This window comes from Microcaecilia unicolor, chromosome 7, assembly GCF_901765095.1.
Source record: "Microcaecilia unicolor chromosome 7, aMicUni1.1, whole genome shotgun sequence".
Lineage (NCBI taxonomy): Eukaryota > Metazoa > Chordata > Amphibia > Gymnophiona > Siphonopidae > Microcaecilia > Microcaecilia unicolor.
The window spans coordinates 234439193-234458098 of record NC_044037.1 but is presented as its reverse complement, the minus strand read 5'-3'; the positions used below and the strand labels follow the sequence as shown (position 1 = coordinate 234458098).

Genomic DNA, 18906 nt, shown 5'->3' with positions numbered 1-18906 from the left:
TTGAGTCTTTAGAAGGACGGAGAGTTACTCTGCAAGTACCTGTTTGTGCTGGGAGCTGTAAGAATGAGCTCCCGGTAGGCAATTTGAAGGTTTGGATTCCAGACTGAGGGTGTATCCTAACCGGACTATTTGAAGAACCCACCGGTCAGAGGTTATTGGAGGCCACCTTTGGTGAAAAAATATCAACCTCCGCCCGACCGGTAAGTCGTTCAGTACGGACACTTTTATTGAGGCTATGCTTAACTGGAGCCAGTCAAAAGCTCGTCTCTTGCTTTTGCTGGGGAGCAGTATGGGCCTTAGACGCAAGCTGTTGACGAGAACGAGTGCGCTGGGGCTGAGCCTGGGCAGGCTGCCGAGAAGCAGGAGTGTACCAACACCTAGGATAGGAATAAGGAGCACTACTCTTTCCCCCAAAATACCTCCTAGATGAGAAGGCAGTAGCAGAAGGCACCCAGTGAGAGAGAGAAACCATAGCATCATTATGCTTCTTGATCTGATTAACAAGATCCTCTACTTTTTCACCGAAAAGGTTGTACCCCCAGCAAGGAACACCCGCCATTTGCTGCTGGACAGAATGATCCAGGTCAGAGACACGCAGCCATGAGAATCTACGCATTGCTATACCTTGAGCAGCGATCCTGGATCCTACATCAAAAGTGTCACATGTACCCCTGGCCAGGAACTTTCGACACACCTTCTGCTGCCTGACCACCTGGCGAAAAGGCTTGGCCAGCTCCGTAGGGAGTGCATCAACCAAGTTCGAGAGTTGCCGTATCGAGTCCCGCAAGTGCACGCTCATGAAGAGCTGGTATAACTGAATCTTGGCAGCAAGCATAGCAGCCTGATACGTCTTCCTCACATAAGAATCAAGAGCTCTAGCCTCTCTGCCTGGGGACGCCGAAGCATAGTCTCTAGAACTCCTGGCTCTCTTGAGGGCGGAGTCCACCACCATGGAATTGTGGGGTAACTGAGACCTCATCAATCCAGGTTCACCGTGGATCCAATATTGGGATTCAGCTTTCTTCGGGACCACAGGGCCAGACAGAGGGGCCGACCAGTTTCTCATAAGGACTTCCTTCAGTACCTTATGCAGAGGAACTGTCACAGCCTCTTTAGGTGAAGAAGAATAATCCAGGACCTCAAGCATCTCAGCCCTGGGCTCATCCTCAACCTCCACAGGGAAGGGAATGGCCGCAGCCATTTCCCGGGCAAAAGAAGAAAAAGACAGACTCTTCGGTGGAGATAGTCTCCTCTCTGGCGGAGGGGAAGGATCAGAAGGAATCCCAAAGGACTCATCAGAAGAAAAGTACCTGGGATCTTCCTCTGACTCCCACGAACGCTCCTGCTCAGTGTCAGATAAAACCTGTGTCAAGGTACTTCGACACTGAACCTGCCTCGATGCCAAGGAATGATGTTCTCTATGGCGATGTCGAGAGGCCGACGCCCGGTCCAACTGCGGCAAAGCTCTCTCCAACGACGTCGAAGGGTAGTCGACCTGGGTGACAGCCGACGCCGCAGGCGGCACCACAGTCAGAGACCTCACCACAGGAGAAGGGCCAGACACCGCTGCAGCAGATGGTACAGAAGGCGCAAGCACCCCCAACACCGAAGCTGACTGACATAGCAGTCCCTCCAGAAGTTCTGGAAACAAGGCCCAGATGCGCTCGTCGAGAGCTGCCATCAGAGAAGGCAACGGAGTCGGTGGAATAGGCAGTGTCAGAATCTGTGGAGGCTCGGGAGCAGGGATCGGGCTGCTAGGAGACTGACGCATCGGCACCTCCTGTATCGAGGGGGAGTGATCCTCTTGGCACCCACACTTCTCGGGTGCCGACTCTCTCGACGCCCTGGAGCTCCCGGTATCATGTGTCGAAGGAGAACAATGACTGTGCTTCTTCGCCTTCACTCGACGCCCGTCATCGAGACTCCTCGGTACAGATGAGGAGGACGTGGAATCCTCACATCTCCTCGGGACCGGATCCGACGAAGGTCGGTCCCGGGGGGCCTGCATAACAGGAGGCCTCGAGGCAGGTGGAGACCCGCTTGACGCCTCACTGCTCCCAGCACGAGTTGGTCTCTCAGCAGCCATTACCTCTGCTCCCGACATCGATGTTCCTCTCAATGTCAACGTCAAAAGACCGAACCGAGCCCCAAAAAGCTTTTCTCATTGGTCTTCTCAAGAGGCTTGGGTCCGCTTCTTTATATGAAGACACAAACCACAAGCGGCTGGGCTATGGTCGGGCCCAAGGCACTGGATACACCAGGCGTGGGTATCGGTGCCCGAGATGGTCCGGTTGCACCGAGTACAAAGTTTGAAGCCACTGGGTGTCTTCGATGGCATGGAAGCAAAATCAGCTTCAGCGAAATCAAAAGACGTGATTGTGCCTGTTAAAGAGAAAAAAGGGCACAGAAAAGAAGGGAATAAGCTGGCCGCGTCGAAAACAAAGGTAACTTTAAAACGGGACAAAAGTAAAAGAAATCACGGGATCCTTTTTTTTTTTTTAAATTGTAGAATTGAAATAAAATAAGTAAAATAAAGCCAAAAATCTCACTTAGACTCTTTCCTGGGCCTGAGAGGAGTGCAGAAAAACTCTACCGCACCTCAACGCGGAAAAAACTGAGGAAATGCGCTCACGTGACGGGCAGGAATTTGTCCATGCATGTGTGGTGCGCGCTGTACGCGCCAGAAGACTCTGGCAAAACTTTTTTTATATTTTGCTTGCCGATGCGGACGTCGACCCACATGTGAGAACAAGCAGCCTGCTTGTCCTCGGAGAAATATCATCACGCTTGGTTTTATTTTATTCTTTCTAAACCACCAGAATGCTTGGGCATTGCTCCATTGAAACTATCCCTCCCATCTCCTGTTCAGCTCAGATATACACAGAAACAACAAATACATGTAGGGGATTGGAAAGAAATCCACATACTTTCCCTACTTGTTTGGCTATGTAATCAGTAAACACATGTTCAGTCTATACTACAGTGTATCATTTCAAATAAGCAATGTTACAATCCCCCATAGATCTGTAAATCATTTTGTAAGATCCTACTATATTCTCCCAATAAAAAATACCATCAATATATGCCAATACTGCAGATAATTAGAGTGGATGTAAACAAAGGAGACAACAAAAACAAGAAGAGAGAAGAAAGAAACTTCAAAAGAGAGATATGCAAGCTAAGAAAAATATATGGAAGGAAAAATAGGATGAGAGAACGAAACAAGAGAGGAACAAAAAAATAAAGATGCAGTCTGGGAAGACAGAAATATTTGGGGAGGGGGCAGAAAAAGAAAACAAAACAAAGCCAGGAAGTGCAGCAAAAAAGTTAAACAACAGAAGACATAAGAATGACAGAAAAGAAAACAGGAGCAAATAAGTTCCTGCTGAAGAGGTGTCATATTTAGTGTTTTCCAGATACCAAGTTGCCTGTCTATGACAGGCTATGGGTAGTAACAGCAGCATCATTGAAATTGGTGACACTGCAATAACCATCATCTTACCAAACTACATTCAGTGATTGTTCTGAGATTTAAAAAGAATTAGGATATTTGTTCAACCTTGACTATTAATTTGTCATACAACCTAGAAGATAAAACTTACCTGATTTCCTACTAAAAGCATGTTGGTGAATTCTGGAGTCACTGGGTAATGTTCCATGGCCATAAATAAAGTATTCAACACAATGCAAATGGTAATAGCTAGGTCCACAAATGGGTCCATTACAATCAGTTTAACGACATGCTTTAATTTTAACCATGGTTCGCAGCAATCCCAGATCAAGAATGTATTGGCAAATTTATACCAGCAAGGTGGGCACTTTTGTCTCGATTCTTCAAGCTCTGGAATAAAATATATGTAAAATATGTAAAACAAATAAGTAAAGGCAGTCATGCAAAAGTTCTAATTAAACATGTCTATATTCATGTAAAGGGTACCTAGAATCTGGGATCTAGAAACAGATCTGTAGTGCCCAGTGCATTTTTTCTAGCAAAAAAGGTGCCGGTACTCAAATGCCAGGCCACCCTTCAGGGGTGGGGTGATCACTGAGGGACCTACCCCAAAATAGCCAGGCTCCCTGCAACCAGTCACAGAATCTATGACAAGGCAGAATTGATGTGTAGCCTGAGCTCTTTCATTAAAACTTGGGGTTCAAGGGTCAATTTTAGCAGACAATAGAAAAAGTGCCAGTACTTAGTACCTCCAAGTACCCCCTCAAAAAAAGCAATGGAGTGGCCTAGTGGTTAGAGTGGTGGACTTTGGTCCTGGGGAAATGGGTTCGATTCCTACTGCAGGCACAGGCAGCTCATTGTGACTCTGGGCAAGTCACTGAACCCTCCATTGCCCCAGGTACAAATAAGTACCTGTATATAATATGTAAGCCGCATTGAGCCTGCTATGAGTGGGAAAGCGCAGGGTATAAATGTAAGAAAAATAAAATAAATACTAGAAGCAGAGCTTTTTTTGTGCCAGTACGGTATACTGGCATCTTTTTATTTCTTTCCTGCTAGTCCCCCCATCTCCCATCTCTCTCCAGCAGCCGCTGCTGCTCTCCATGAGAAGCAGCAGGCAAAGAAAATAGCAACAGGTGCGGGCCTGCAGTGCTTGAGTGCCTGGTGTCGGCTCTACCGGTTCCCTGCCCTTCTGACATCAACTTCCTGTGCTGGAGCCAGCAGAGTCGGCGATGCACACCCAAGCACTGCAGCCCCACACCTGCTACTGTTTGTTTTACGTGCCATTGCTGCTCGTTGGGAGAAGTAGCAGTGGCGGACCTGGAGAAAATGGGGGGGGGGGGGGGGGGGAGAAATGATGGACAGAAGACAGGGTAGGATGCTGGATAGAAGGAGACAGAGATGGGGAGGTGATGGATGGACATGGAGAGGAGAGGGCGGAAATGCTGAATGGAAGTGGAGAGGCGAGAGAGGGAGAGAGAGATAGATAGACAGAGGGGATATGCTCCATGGTAGTGGGGAGGAGAGAGAGAGGGGAGATGATGGCTGAAAGAGGAAGAAAGGAAGAGATGATGGATGGAAGAGGGGAGAAGAGAGAGAGAGAGAGAGAGAGAGAGAGAGAGGGGAAATGCAGAGGAGAGAGAGAGAGGGGAAATGCAGAGGGGAGAGAGTGGGGGGAAATGCTGGTTGGAAGTGGGGAGGAGAGAGGGGCAAGCTGTAGATTGACAAAGTTAAAAGAGGGAAATTGAAGACTGGATAGTAAGAAAGAATTAAATATGGACAGAGGCAAAAAATAAACTGAAGAAAGCTGAAAGGAAGAGGAGAGAAAAATGACAAACGAACAGGAAATTCCAGTTAAGAGAAGGTGAGGAAAGTAGAAACCAGAGACTGGGACCAACACAATTGAAAAAAAAAGTATGTGGCCAGACAACAAATGTAGAAAAAGAATTTTATTTTTAATTTAAGATAAAATAGTGTGTAGCTGTGTTAATTTTTTGTTTTATTTGCAGTTGTTAATTTGTAATGCACTGAATGGAATATGCCAGTTTTTGAAATTTACATCTGCAATGTTTATACAGTACAAGGGGAAAATATTTTTATTTTTCTGGTGTTGTCCTGCACGCCAGAATCTGGTTTTTGGAGCTTTCAGCCAGAATTTTTGTCTACATATTTTAGTTTATCGTCACTCTTAGGGGTTCTTTTGTTGGACCTAGGGACTGGTGTACTATTTTCAATTATGCCTTTTTATATGCGCCATTGCTGGTAAAATAGGTGTGGCTACTAAAGGGGCTGAGTCATAGATAGTGCCCCTGTCCTTAAGGTTGGCCTTGTATGATTACCGGTACCTTTTTTCCTACAAAAAAACAAAACAAAACACTGATTAGAAGTATTACCTGTTGAACTTTTGACTTGGAAAGATTTCATTGTTTCCAGACCAAAGATGTTCCCTCCTACATGACAGTAGGAAAGGAGAAGTCCTTTGGTTGGGAAACTCTGATCCTCCCTAAATATGCATCATATACAAACTAATAGGAAGGTGGTCTCTAGCTACCCAAGCCACTGAGAAGTTGTCCCATGTTTTCTATATTATCCAAGTTTAAGTAAACCCTTTGGTTTAAATTTGTAATTTCTTGCTTGGATTGAGTAATTGAATGAGAGATTGGTGCTAAATTCAGTGGATTTTTTGAAGTTTTTTGGCCTCCCATCTTGCCGGTCCTGACCTTGACCTCACAAACCAGTCCAAGAGGTAATTAAAACAACCTATCCTAATATTCACTGAGCAAACAAGGATTAAATGTAGAATGACCATCTAAAGAACAGCATCTGAGCAACTGTTTTCACTCCCTTTACTATCAGAACATATCCAGCTATAATGAATAGTTTAACTAGTAAATAACTTGTCAAATAAAGGGCAATTCTACAAATTGGGTGCTTATATTGATGTGCATATTACACATCACAAATACATGTGCATGTGCGCACATATTAAATGTCAATAATCAACCTAACTGCTAGTCTACAAATACCCATATAACTTACATAGTGGGTATTTGCATTGGGGGCACACACAGGGGAAGAGCACGGGTGAGACACAGATGTGCTTTCCATTTATCTGGCTAATTTACAAAATACTGTGAAGTTATGCACATCTTTGTTGCACTTAGGTGCCTCCACTTACACTATATAAGTGCAGGTACCTATATGCTTGGCATGCTATCTGTTTACACATGCATTCTATAATAATACCCACTGTGTGGCCTTCACGGTACCTAAATGGAGGCATCCAGATACAGAATCGGCCCTATAAAGTTTACAAATGTACTTCAAGTTTCTGGTTTCAAAGTACACGATCATGTGAACATGAAAAAGGCTGGTTTGGCAATGAACAAACAATTCTCACTGGCTCTTCCTTAGAGAGTTGCCTAGAAAAGTCATTGTTATATTCATCAATCACATTTTCTTTTACATAACAACATAAGAACAGCCATACTGTGTCAGACTGGTTCATGTAGCCCGGTGTCCTGTTTCCAACAGTGGCCAATCCAGCTCACATATACCTGGCAGAAACCCAAATAGTAGCAACATTCCATGCTACCAATCCCAGGGCAAACAGTGGCTTCCCCATGTCTGTCTCAATAGCAGACTATGGACTTTTCCTCCAGGAACTTGTCCAAATCTTTTTTAAACCCAAATATGCTAACCGCTATTACTACATCCTCTGGCAAAGAGCTCCAGAGCTTAACCATTCGTTGAGTGAAAAAATATTTCCTCCTATTTGTTTTAAAAGTATTTCCATGTAACTCCCTCGAGTGTCCCCTAGTCTTTGTGCTTTTTGGAAAAGAAAAAAATTGATTCACTTCTACTCGTTCTACACCACTCGAGATTTTATAGACTTCAATCATATCTCCCTCAGCTGTCTCTTTTCCAAGCTGAAGAACCCTAACCTTTTTAGCCTTTCCTCGTATGAGAGGAGTTCCATCCCCTTTATCATTATGGTTGCTCTTCTTTGAGCCTTTTTTAATTCCGCTATATCTTTTTCGAGGTACGGCAATCAGAATTGAACACAATACTCAAGGTGAGGTTGCACCATGGAGCGATACAGAGGCAATGTAGTGTTCTTGGTCTTATTTTGCATCCCTCTTCTAATTATTCCTACCATCCTGTGGGGTTCTACATAGTTTGTGGATGTCCACACTGGTGAAGTCTATCCTTTGCATGATGAAACCACATGTGCCTCATGCAATGTGATTTATTTGATAAAATATCCGTGCAATTTATATTATGTGGGTCAAACCTCCAGACAATTAAAAACACGATTGATTGAGCACAGACATTGTATTCAGGCGAATAAGTTAACTGAATCTTTAGTAATGCATTTTTTTTTAAACAGCATGTTTCATGCTGATATCCAGTGTGTAGTACTGGAACAATTATGCTTTATGGAGCATAGAGGGGAAATCAGACACTTGCTTAGACAGCATGAACAGCGGTGGATTTTTCCTTTACCATCTGTGAACCCTAGAGGGTTGAATTTGGCGCTAGAATGGAAAGCTTTTTTGTGACAGGTGTAGGCAGGGATGTCAATATATTCAACATTCTGATGTAGGACACCGGAATTTAAATCTGGGCGTTTTTGTGGTGTCTTCCGCCATTTTGAGAGTGCCTAGTGCTGGAAAGCCATTTGGAAGTTGCAATTATTGTTCTACTGTCTTGGCTCTGTTGTAATTTTTATTCCCCTCAAGCAGCTTGGATTGGCGAAACAGGGAACCCTGTTGGGTTTTAAGTGGCAATTTTGGATTATACCAGGATTGAAGTGACACTTTTAGATTATTCCAAGATAATTACTGGGTGAGTGCGGAGGACTACTCTGTTGTGATGGAACTTGATATAAGGTGCATGCACTACTAGGGCCTGAAACTCACTGACTTTACGAGCTGAAGTAACAGCCACCAAAAAAACAACCTTCCAGGTCAAGTACTTCAGATGGCAGGAATTCAGTGGCTCAAAAGGAGCTTTCATCATCTGGGTGAGAACGACGTTGAGATCCCATGACATTGGTGGAGGTTTGACAGGGGGCTTTGACAAAAGCAAACCTCTCATGAAGCGAACAACTAAAGGCTGGCCAGAGATAGGCTTACCCTCTACATAGCAATGATAAGCACTAATCGCACTAAGGTGAACTCTTACGGAGTTGGCCTTGAGACCAGACTCTGACAAGTGTAGAAGGTATTCAAGCAGGGTCTGTGTAGGACAAGAAAGAGGATCTAGGGCCTTGCTGCCACACCAGACGGCAAACCTCCTCCATTTGAAAGAGTAACACCTCTTCGTGGAATCTTTCCTGGAAGCAAGAAAGACTCGGGAGACACCCCCTGAAAGACCCAAGGAAGCGAATTCTAAGCTCTCAACATCCAGGCCGTGAGAGCCAGAGACTGGAGGTTGCGATGCAGAAGTGACCCTTCATTCTGGGTGATGAGGGTTGGAAAACACTCCAATCTCCACAGTTCCTCAAAGGACAACTCCAGAAGAAGAGGGAACCAAATCTGACACGGCCAGAAGGGAGCAATCAGAATCATGGTTCCACACTCTTGCTTGAGTTTCAGCAAAGTCTTCCCTACTAGAGGTATGGGAGGATACGCATACAGATGCCTGTTCCCTAATGCAGGAGAAAGACATCTGACGCTAGTCTGTCGTGGGCCTGAAGCCTGGAACAGAACTGAGGGACCTTGTGATTGATCTGAGTGGCAAAAAGATCCACCAAGGGGGTGCCCCACGCTCAGAAGATCTTGCGGGCGACTTTCATGTCCAGTGACCACTCGTGAGGTTGCATTATCCTTCTCACTTGTCTGCCAGACTGTTGTTTACGCCTGCCAGATAAGTGGCTTGGAGAAACATGCCGTGACGGCATGCCCAAAGCCACATCTGGATGGCTTCCTGACACAGAGGGCGAGATCCAGTGCCCCCTGCTTGTTGGTGTAATACATGGCAACCTGATTGTCTGTCTGAATCAAAATGGTTTGGTTGGACAGCCGGCCTCTGAAAGCCTTTAGAGCGTTCCAGATTGCTCGGAATTCCAGGAGATTGATCTGAAGACCTTTTCCTGAAAGGACCAGGCTCCTTGAGTGTGAAGCCCATCTACATGAGCTCCCCACCTCAGAAGAGATGCATCCATCGTCAGCACTTTTCGTGGCTGAGGAATTTGGAATGGATGTCCCAAGGTCAAATTGGATCAAATCATCCACCACTGCAGAGAATTCCGGAAGTTGGTGGACAGTTGGATTACATCCTCTAGACTCCCCGCAGCCTGATACCACTGGGAAGCTAGGGTCCATTGAGCTGATCTCATGTGTAGGCTTGCCATGGGAATCACATGAACTGTGGAGGCCATGTGCCCCAGAAGTCTCAACATCTGCCGAGCCGTGATCTGTTGAGACGTTCAAACTATGGACACCAGGGACAGGAGGTTGTCTGCCCTTGTATCGGGAACATAAGCTCGAGCTGTCTTTGTGTTCAACAGAGCCCCGATGAATTCCAATTTTTGAAGTGGAATGAGATGGGACTTGGAGTAATTGATTACGAACCCCAGTAGTTCTAACATTCGCATAGACTGTAGAGTTCCTGCCTCCGAGGTACTCTTCACCAGCCAATCGTCGAGATAAGTGAATACATGCTCTCCCAGTCTGCGTAGCGACTCTGTGACTACCGCTAGGCACTTTGTGAATACTCTGGGTGCAGACGCCAGATCAAAGGGCAGTACACAGTACTGAAAATGCTGAGTTCCCAGCCGTTCCTGTGAGCTGGGAGTATTGAGATGTGTGTATAAGCATCCTTTAAGTCCAGAGAGCATAGCCAATCGTTTTCTTGAATCATGGGAAGAAGGGTGTCCATGGAAACCATTCTTTTTTTTTTTTAATAATTCTTTTTATTGACTTTTTTCTTTACATACATCCCATATAGCTGAACACATTTATCACACAACTTTCTCATATATGAATCCACAACCTCCCTCCCCCCCTCCCCCCCACTAGGCATCTCAGGTATACATCCAACTCCCCCTACAACAGAGTATCCTCACTATACATATGTCACCCCGTTAATCCTCGCCATTCCACATAGGAGGACCATGTTTTTGCAAATCTCACCAAGCCCCCTCGCCTTAGGGCTGTAAGTTTGTCCATCAAACAGCAATAGTCCACTTTAGTCAATACTTGATCCACGGTGGGAGTCGCCGATTGCTTCCAGTATCTTGCAATTAGAATCCTGGCTGCAGTTACAATGTATGATAGGGGCCCATGACGTAAGCCACGTCCCTCCATTAACGGAATGTTCAGCAAGCACAGCCCAGGAGTTAGTACAACCTCAGCTCCCAGGCCATTCTGCAGTCTCATCTGTAAATCTTGCCAGAACTGCTGTATCCTTGGACAGTCCCACCATATATGCCAAAACGTTCCTTCCGCCCCACAATTACGCCAGCAACTTGCCCATCCCGTTTTAAACATACGGGACAGCCTACTGGGAGTCATATACCATTGATACAGCATTTTATATCCATTTTCCAATAAGGGGGTAGCCACAGAAAATGACAGTAGTCATTTAAATATCCTTTTCCAAGTTTCTGGTTCATATGTAGAACCCAATAGGGACTCCCATTTATTAATACACATTTTTAAGGGTTGGGACTTATGAAGTAAAGCTCTATAAATTCGGGAAATCCCTCCTTTACCTTCCCCAGATCTCATTGCCATTTCAAGCTCCGTGGCCACCAGAGACAGATCTTCTCTGGCTTTCTTCTGCACAAAGTCTCTGATCTGCATATAATGAAACCTGTCTCTGTCCCCCAAGCCAAATTCCTCTTTTAAAGTTTCAAACGAATGGCATTTCCCATCCTCCCATATCTGACCCAACAGTCGCAGAGAAGCCGCTGACCAGTGCCCATACACCCCTTCTCTCCTCCCAGGGACAAAATCTGTACCATATATTATGGGCGTAGTCAGATGATATTTACGCCCCGGGAACCATGCTGCTCTACATCTTGCCCATTCTTCTAGCGCCACCCTCATTGGGCCCGTCAATCCTGATATGAGTCCCCTCAGCAACTGTAAGGGAAGCCACGACACCACCCATATCGGCACCCCCTTCAACCCCCACTGCGCTGCATAGGTCCACAGCTTATTTGGACCCCTCTGCACCGTGGCTAGTATTTGAAACAGAGCAGTTCTGTAATAAAACCCCAAATTCGGAACCCCCATGCCCCCATCCTTTCTTAATTGATATAGTATTCTACGATTCACTCGGGGTGGCCTCTTGCGCCAAATAAAGGCGAACATATTCTTATTAAGTGTGTGAAAGAAGTTATGTGGCACAGAGACAGGCACCGCCATAAATAAGTAAAGCAACTTGGGAAGCATTGTCATCTTTACCGCTGCTATTCTGCCCATCCATGACATTTGCAGTCTCCCCCCCCCCCCCCCCAACTCTCTAATTCTTGCAGGAGTTCCCGCAATTTAGGGACAAAGTTCTCTTGTTTTGTTACATTTGTACCCCGCACTTTCCCACTCATGGCAGGCTCAATGCGGCTTACATGGGGCAATAGAGGGTTAAGTGACTTGCCCAGAATCACAAGGTGCTGCCTGTGCCTGAAGTGGGAATCGAACTCAGTTCCTCAGTTCCCCAGGACCAAAGTCCACCACCCTAACCACTAGGCCACTCCTCCACTCTTGGTATAAATCCCCCGTATCTGGTGTTAAATTACCCCCAAATATCTAATAAATTTAGGAGACCATTGAAAATGGAAGAGAGATTGTATTTCCTCTTGTAACCCTGCAGAGCATTGTATTGGCATGAGTTCTGATTTTTGAGTGTTAATCTTGAGACCTGCGATTTGTTCATACCCCTGAAGTATCGTCATCACTGCTCTCAGTGAGGATTCAGGTTGTGAAAGTGTAAGCAGGACATCATCAGCATAAAGCATAATTTTAGTTTCTTGCCACCCTATTCGAATGCCCTGCACCTCTGGATCTTGTCTAACCAAGATTGCCAGTGGCTCCATAGCTAATGCGAACAATAGCGGGGACAAGGCACACCCCTGCCTAGTACCTCTAAACAATTCAAATGAATCAGTGTATGTACCATTAATTCGTAACTGAGACATAGGGTGGCGATAGAGCGCCATGACCCAACATAAGTATTGCCCACTAATGCCCACTTTCTTCAGCAGTGCAAACAAATAGGGCCATAGCACTTTATCAAATGCCTTCTCAGCGTCCAGTGAGAGAAAGATCGCCGGCTGTCCCACCTGTTTGATTCTGTCCCATGGAAACCATTCTGAACTTTTCTCAGACAAGAAATTTGTTCAGGGCCCTTAGGTCTAGGATGGGACGCATCCCCCGTTTTATTTTGCACAAGGAAGTACCTGGAATAGAATCCCAGCCCTTCTTCCCCTTGTGGAACGGGCTTGACCACACTGGCCTTTAGAAGGGCGGAGAGTTACTCTGCAAGTACTTGTTTGTGCTGGGAGCGGTAAGAATGAGCTCCCGGTGGGCAATTTGGAGGTTTGGATTTCAGATTGAGGGTGTATCCTAACCGGACTATTTGAAGAACCCACCGGTCAAAGGTTATTGGAAGCCACCTTTGGTGAAAAAATATCAACCTCCCTCCAATCGGTAAGTCGTCCGATACGGACACTTTTATTGAGGCTATGCTTAACTGGAGCTAGTCAAAAGCTCGTCCCTTGCTTTTGCTGGGGAGCAGTATGGGCCTTAGACGCACGCTGTTGATGAGAATGAGCGCGCTGGGGCTGAGCCTGGGCAGGCTGCCGAGAAGCAGGAGTGTACCTACGCCTAGGATACGAATAGGGAGCACTACTCTTCCCCCCCAAAATACCTCCTGGATAAGGAGGCAGTAGCAGAAGGCGCCTGGTGGGAAAGAGAATCCATAGCATCATTATGCTTCTTGATCTGATTAACAAGATCCTCTACTTTTTCACCAAAAACGTTGTCCCCCCCCCCCCCCCCCCCCCCCGCAAGGAACATCTGCCATTCGCTGCTGGACAGAATGATTCAGGTCAGAGACACACAGCCATGAGAATCTGCGCATCACTATACCCTGAGCAGCAATCCTGGATGTTTCATCAAAACTGTCAAACGTACCCATGGCCAGGAACTTTCGACACGCCTTCTGCTGCCTGACCACCTGGCAAAAAGGCTCGGCCAGCTCCGTAGGGAGTGCATCAACCAAGCTCGACAGTTTCCGTATCGAGTCCCGCAAGTGTACGCTTGTGAAGAGCTGGTAAGACTTAATTTTGGCGGCGAGCATAGCGGCCTGATACGTCTTCCTCCCAAATGAATCAAGAGTTCTAGCTTCTCTGCCTGGGGGCACCGAAGCAAAGTCTCTAGTACTCCTGGCTCTCTTGAAGGTGGAGTCCTTCGTTCGATGCCCGTCATCGAGACTCCTCCGTACTGACGAGGAGGACATGGAATCCTGACGTCTCCTCGGGGCCGACGAAGGTCGGTCCCGGGGGGCCTGGATAACAGGAGGCTTCAAGACAAGTGGAGACCCGCTCGATGCCTCACTGCTCCCAGCTCGAGTTGGTCTCTCAGCAGCCATTACCTCTCTTCCAGACGTTGATGTTTCTTTCGATGTTGATGCAGACGACCTCGGTATCGATGTCGAAGGACCGGACTGAGCCCCAAAAAGCTTCTCTCGACGCTTAGGTACGTTTCTTCATATGAAGACACAAACTACAAGCGGCTGGGCTATGGTCGGGCCCAAGGCACTGGATATACCAGTCATGGGTATCGGTACCCGAGATGGTCCGGTTGCACCGAGTACAACGTTTGAAGCAGCTGGATGTCTTCGATGACATGGAAGGAAAAACGGCTTTGGCGAAATCAAAAGACACGATTGTGCCTGTTAAAGAAAAAAGGGGCACAAAACAAAAAGAGGAAAAACCCCGACCACGCGGACGAAATGAAAGAAAACTTAGAAAAGGGGAAAAAGACTAAAGAGAACCATGAGGTTAGTTTTTTTTTCTTTTAGAAATGACGCTAAAATAAGAAGAAAAAAGTTGTCAGACTCTGTTCGTGGGCCAAAACAAGGAGAACATAAAAATTCCTGTTACCTCGTTGCGGACAAAAAAGAACTGAGGAGACACACTCACGCAACGGGCGGGAAGTCGTCCAAGCATGCGCGCCAGAAGAATCTGGCAAAACTTTTGCTTGAAAATGCCGATTCTTGGGCAATGATATGAACGGAGAAGATTAATCTGCCATTTTCAAAAGAGCCCATGTGGAAGTCAACAGCTTGTCCACTAATTGCTATAAAAATGAAGCGTTCAGTGAAGTGATACTGTACTGAATCAGAGGACAGAATAAGGAGTTCTGCATTTTAATTGGGTAGAAGAGAGGATATTTGCTTGCTGGTTCTAGGCTGGACATATCTATACACACGACAATGTGGGAATAAACTGGAAATATTGCCTTAAGCAGAATGGCCTGTGGCAGATGGTGCCAAAGCTTTTGTCTACACTGGAACTGCAATGAGTTCTCATAGGAGCAAGAGATGACGCAGAAGTAGAACTGAATTTTTTGTGCTTTCAGGTAGCACCATGATTGCTGTCATCTGTAATAAGATGATGGTGCTTTCCTACTGCACTTGAACCATGCAGTTTAAGAAAATCTTCCTATCCAGATGTGTGTGACATTGCTGAAAACAAGGGCACTTTAGGTAGAGTCTCAGATAAAACTGGTGCCTTTTGAAGTGACTGCATGTGGAAATGAAGGCAATATCAGCAGCAGAGCACCTATTGAACTGTACAGAGTAAAGTATTCTCTGCACAGAGCAGTTTTTGTTCTTCATTTTCAAGATCAGTCCCTCTGATTCATCATAGTTAAAGAGGCAACTGAGGCTGTTCTATTGTACTTGACAGGACATTCAGTCACATTCCTTCTCTTGGTGATGGTCAACACTCAAAGAGATGAAATAAGGCTGTTAAGTGTCATAATTGGCTATCTTTCTTCTGTAGGACAGACAAGACCTGAATTCTGGCTTTGCTTTGAACCTCGGACCTATGGTAGTCCCACAAGGTAAATATTAAATAAAACAACTTTTGTTTTTAAAGAAATAAAGAAAAATAAATTACATACCATAAACAACAGAGACAACTTTGGTAAACCAGAGACTCATATAAAGGTGAAAGACCATTATTTCAGGCCCGCTCGGTACAGCACAAAAAAACAAAACTGAAGAAAATAAGGAGTCTACTGTGCAAGGGAAGGGACACACATGCTCAGAACTTTACATTAGGTTCTGAACTCAGGGACAGCTGTTCCATCCTAGTTTCATCTGATGACATTTTATTTATTTAATTAAAACCACTTTTAAGCAAAGACAGTCAAACTAAGCAGTTTACAGTAATCACTCCTTGTGTGCCTGACTCAATCTTGCTTATTGAAAGGGGCCTTAAAAATTATTCAGTGTACCTTCCATTGTGTTTGTTAGTATGCTGGCTATACTCAGGGCTCTTTGCCTTTGAGCAGAATCTTCCAAAAAATCCAACGAAACCTGATAGAAGCTAGACTTTCTCTTTCTCATCTCTATTTCTGTTGTAATGCCCTGCAAGACAAACATTGATGAATTAAAATGACATCGAAATCAGAGATCACACCTGTGCAAGTAATACAATGTGTACACTTTAGAAAATTTAGTTTAATAATATTTCTATACTGCCTTTCAATACAATATCAAAGCAATTTAAAATATTAATGAAATATAAGATCTAAGTTACAGAACATAAAATGTACTAACTGAAAACAGTATTTGAAAACATTTACAATAGTCAAAAAACCCACACAATATCTGTCAAGAATTTAAATGTCTGTACCATACCTTCCCTGTCCCTCCTCTAAAGTACATTTACTTCCTCAAGTCTAATCACAAATGACTTCTGGCAGGAGACCCCATGCATTTTGGCTGTTTTTCACTGGACCACTTCTAACCTCTTTATATCCTTTTATGGTCTCCAAAACCTTTATGTAAAATGAGGTCCCACCAAAGACCTATACAGAGGCATTAGTACCACTTTCTTTTTTTTTTTTTTAATTAAAAAAGAACACATAACGATGACTGCAGCAGTAGCTCTGACACCCAACAGTCAATAACAACAATATTTTAGTTATATAAATACCTCCATACAACAGAAAACCCCAACCCACAGCAAAATTATCCCCCACCTGCCTCTACAGTACACCACCAAAGGAGGAGAAAACATCCAGCCTAAAGGAGACAAAAGCTAAAACCAGGAATTGTCTATTGAGAAGACATCCTTGGGTTGCAGGAGAAAGAGAAGTTTAGTAAGGATCTCTGCTAGGGAGAACAGAGGGCATGGAAGAGCAGACTGGGTAGGCCATATGGTCTTTATCTGCCTATATTTTTCTTTGTTTTCATAAGGCTCCCAAATAGACTGAAATCTGCTTATAGTCACACCTGTGTTTTTGGGTTTCCTGGAGGAAAGGAAATAAATATCACCTATTTGCACCCTCCTTTCTCAGACAGAAGCATCAGGTGCCAAGTATGCAGAGCCTGCCTGAGGAGCATAGTTTCGCTTTCAAACAATCTATATCCCTCCAAATTGATTATTTATTTAAAATTTGTTTTTATAAGACAAAACTTTAAGTACAGCCAGCCCAGTGGCTCAGTGGCAGTGCCATGCCAAGGACCGAAATTCAATTTCCGGGCCAAGACTGCTTCCTGGGCTGGCCAACGCTAGCTGCTAAGAAGGCAGTATTCAGTCTCGAAAAGAAGGAAGACTCAGACACGGTTCAACAGTAATACCTAATGGCCAGGTTTAAGGATCCATAGTACTGTGATACGAGGGGAATTATGGTATGTAGTCCCAGGCCAAGGACTTCTATGGAAACTGCCAGGCTGACATGACCAGAAATGAAATGTGTGCACACATATGCAACCCCAGGGGATAGGGATAGAAGAGGAGGAAGTTTCTCCATCACGTTCCCCTTATCTTGCCATTATTCTATAAATTCAGTTCAAAAGCACCACTGCAGCATTTCCATAAACAAAAATTACAGTAGAAATCGTCAGCCCTTGTGCACTGAGACTTTGCAGCATCCAGCTCTGCCCTTTCAAGGGCTTCCTGTCACCTGAATCTAAGGCTGAACTGTACAGTAGATGTGATGTATAATGTCATCACAATATCTCTGAATTCATTTTCTTAATGGTTTGGTACAAACTGTAAACCTCCTAGAAAGAAAGCCACAGGTTAGAAACATGATTACTGTTAAATTACAGGTCAATTCTAGTCCTTGTCACACGTTTTGTGTAGTATTACTAAATTTTATCCCATGTATTGTAAGCAATAACACATGATAGGGTTTTAATTAAGATTGGCATTACAATTCACAGAACTAAAGACTAAGTGCTTTCAGCATCCATATTACTGTTTGCTACTCGGACACAATCACCATGGAAAACTATGCAAGAGGTAGAGCTGGCTGCTGCAGAGCCTTAGTCAACAGTGTGAAATATAGCATTATCCCACACTTGCTACCCCTTCAGGCCCAACCCCTTTTTATCCAGATAACTTTGTCCAATTGTTACCCAAAGAAGGGATATTTCTAAACGGCCAGATTAATGCAGATGAAAGCAGATTTTACTTGCATAAATCTTTTGAAAATAGGCATCTATGCAACCTCAATACATCTTTATTTATTTTATTTATTTGTTACATTTGTATCCTGCATTTTCGCACCTATTTGCAGGCTCAATGTGGCTTACGTGGAGGGGCATAATCGAACGCGAACGCCTATCTCCATGGGCGTCTATGTCCGAAAATGGGTACGTGAAGAGGCAGGATAGACCGTATTTTCGAAAAAATGGACGTTTTTCAGCTGGGCGTTTGTTTTTTTTAGCGATAATGAAAACTAAAAACGCCCAGTTCAAAAACGTCCTAATCCGAGCCATTTGGTCGTGGGAGGGGCCACGATTTGTAGTACACTCCCCCCCCTGACATGCCAGGACACCAACTAGAGGTCAGTGCAGTGGACTTCAGACAACGCTCCCACATGCATAGCTCCCTTACCACGGGTGATGAGCACCCAACCCCCCTCCCCCAAAACCCACTACCCACAAATGTACAATACTACCATAGCTCTTAGGGGTGAAGGGGGCACCTACATGTGGGTACAGTGGGTTTCGCAGGCCTCCCATTTACCAGCACAAGTATTACAGGTAGGGGGGGATGGGCCTGGGTCCGCATGGCTGAAGTGCACTGCGGTACCCACTAAAAGTGTTCCAGGGACCTGCATACACGCAGGCCTCTAGGACTGGTTGCTGCTATATAACATTGGCACACCAGTTGACACCTGAAGACTAATCTCTCCGAAAACGTCCTTTATTGGAATAAGCACGCTTACTCACAGATAACTGCAGATCAGAGGTTGTGC

At 45.0% G+C, this 18906-nt stretch overlaps 1 protein-coding gene across 1 annotated transcript in view; it reads right to left on the bottom strand.

Moving 5' to 3' along the window:
• The window catches only part of LOC115473687 (sodium channel protein type 2 subunit alpha-like), a 381519-nt gene that overhangs the window by 225950 nt on the left and 136663 nt on the right, over positions 1-18906 (bottom strand). The window contains exons 14-15 of the mRNA XM_030208710.1: positions 15928-16060; positions 3603-3841 (exon numbers count right to left, since the gene is read on the bottom strand). Of these exons, the coding sequence (XP_030064570.1) occupies positions 3603-3841; positions 15928-16060 (372 nt within the window). The remainder of the gene's footprint in view (positions 1-3602; positions 3842-15927; positions 16061-18906) is intronic.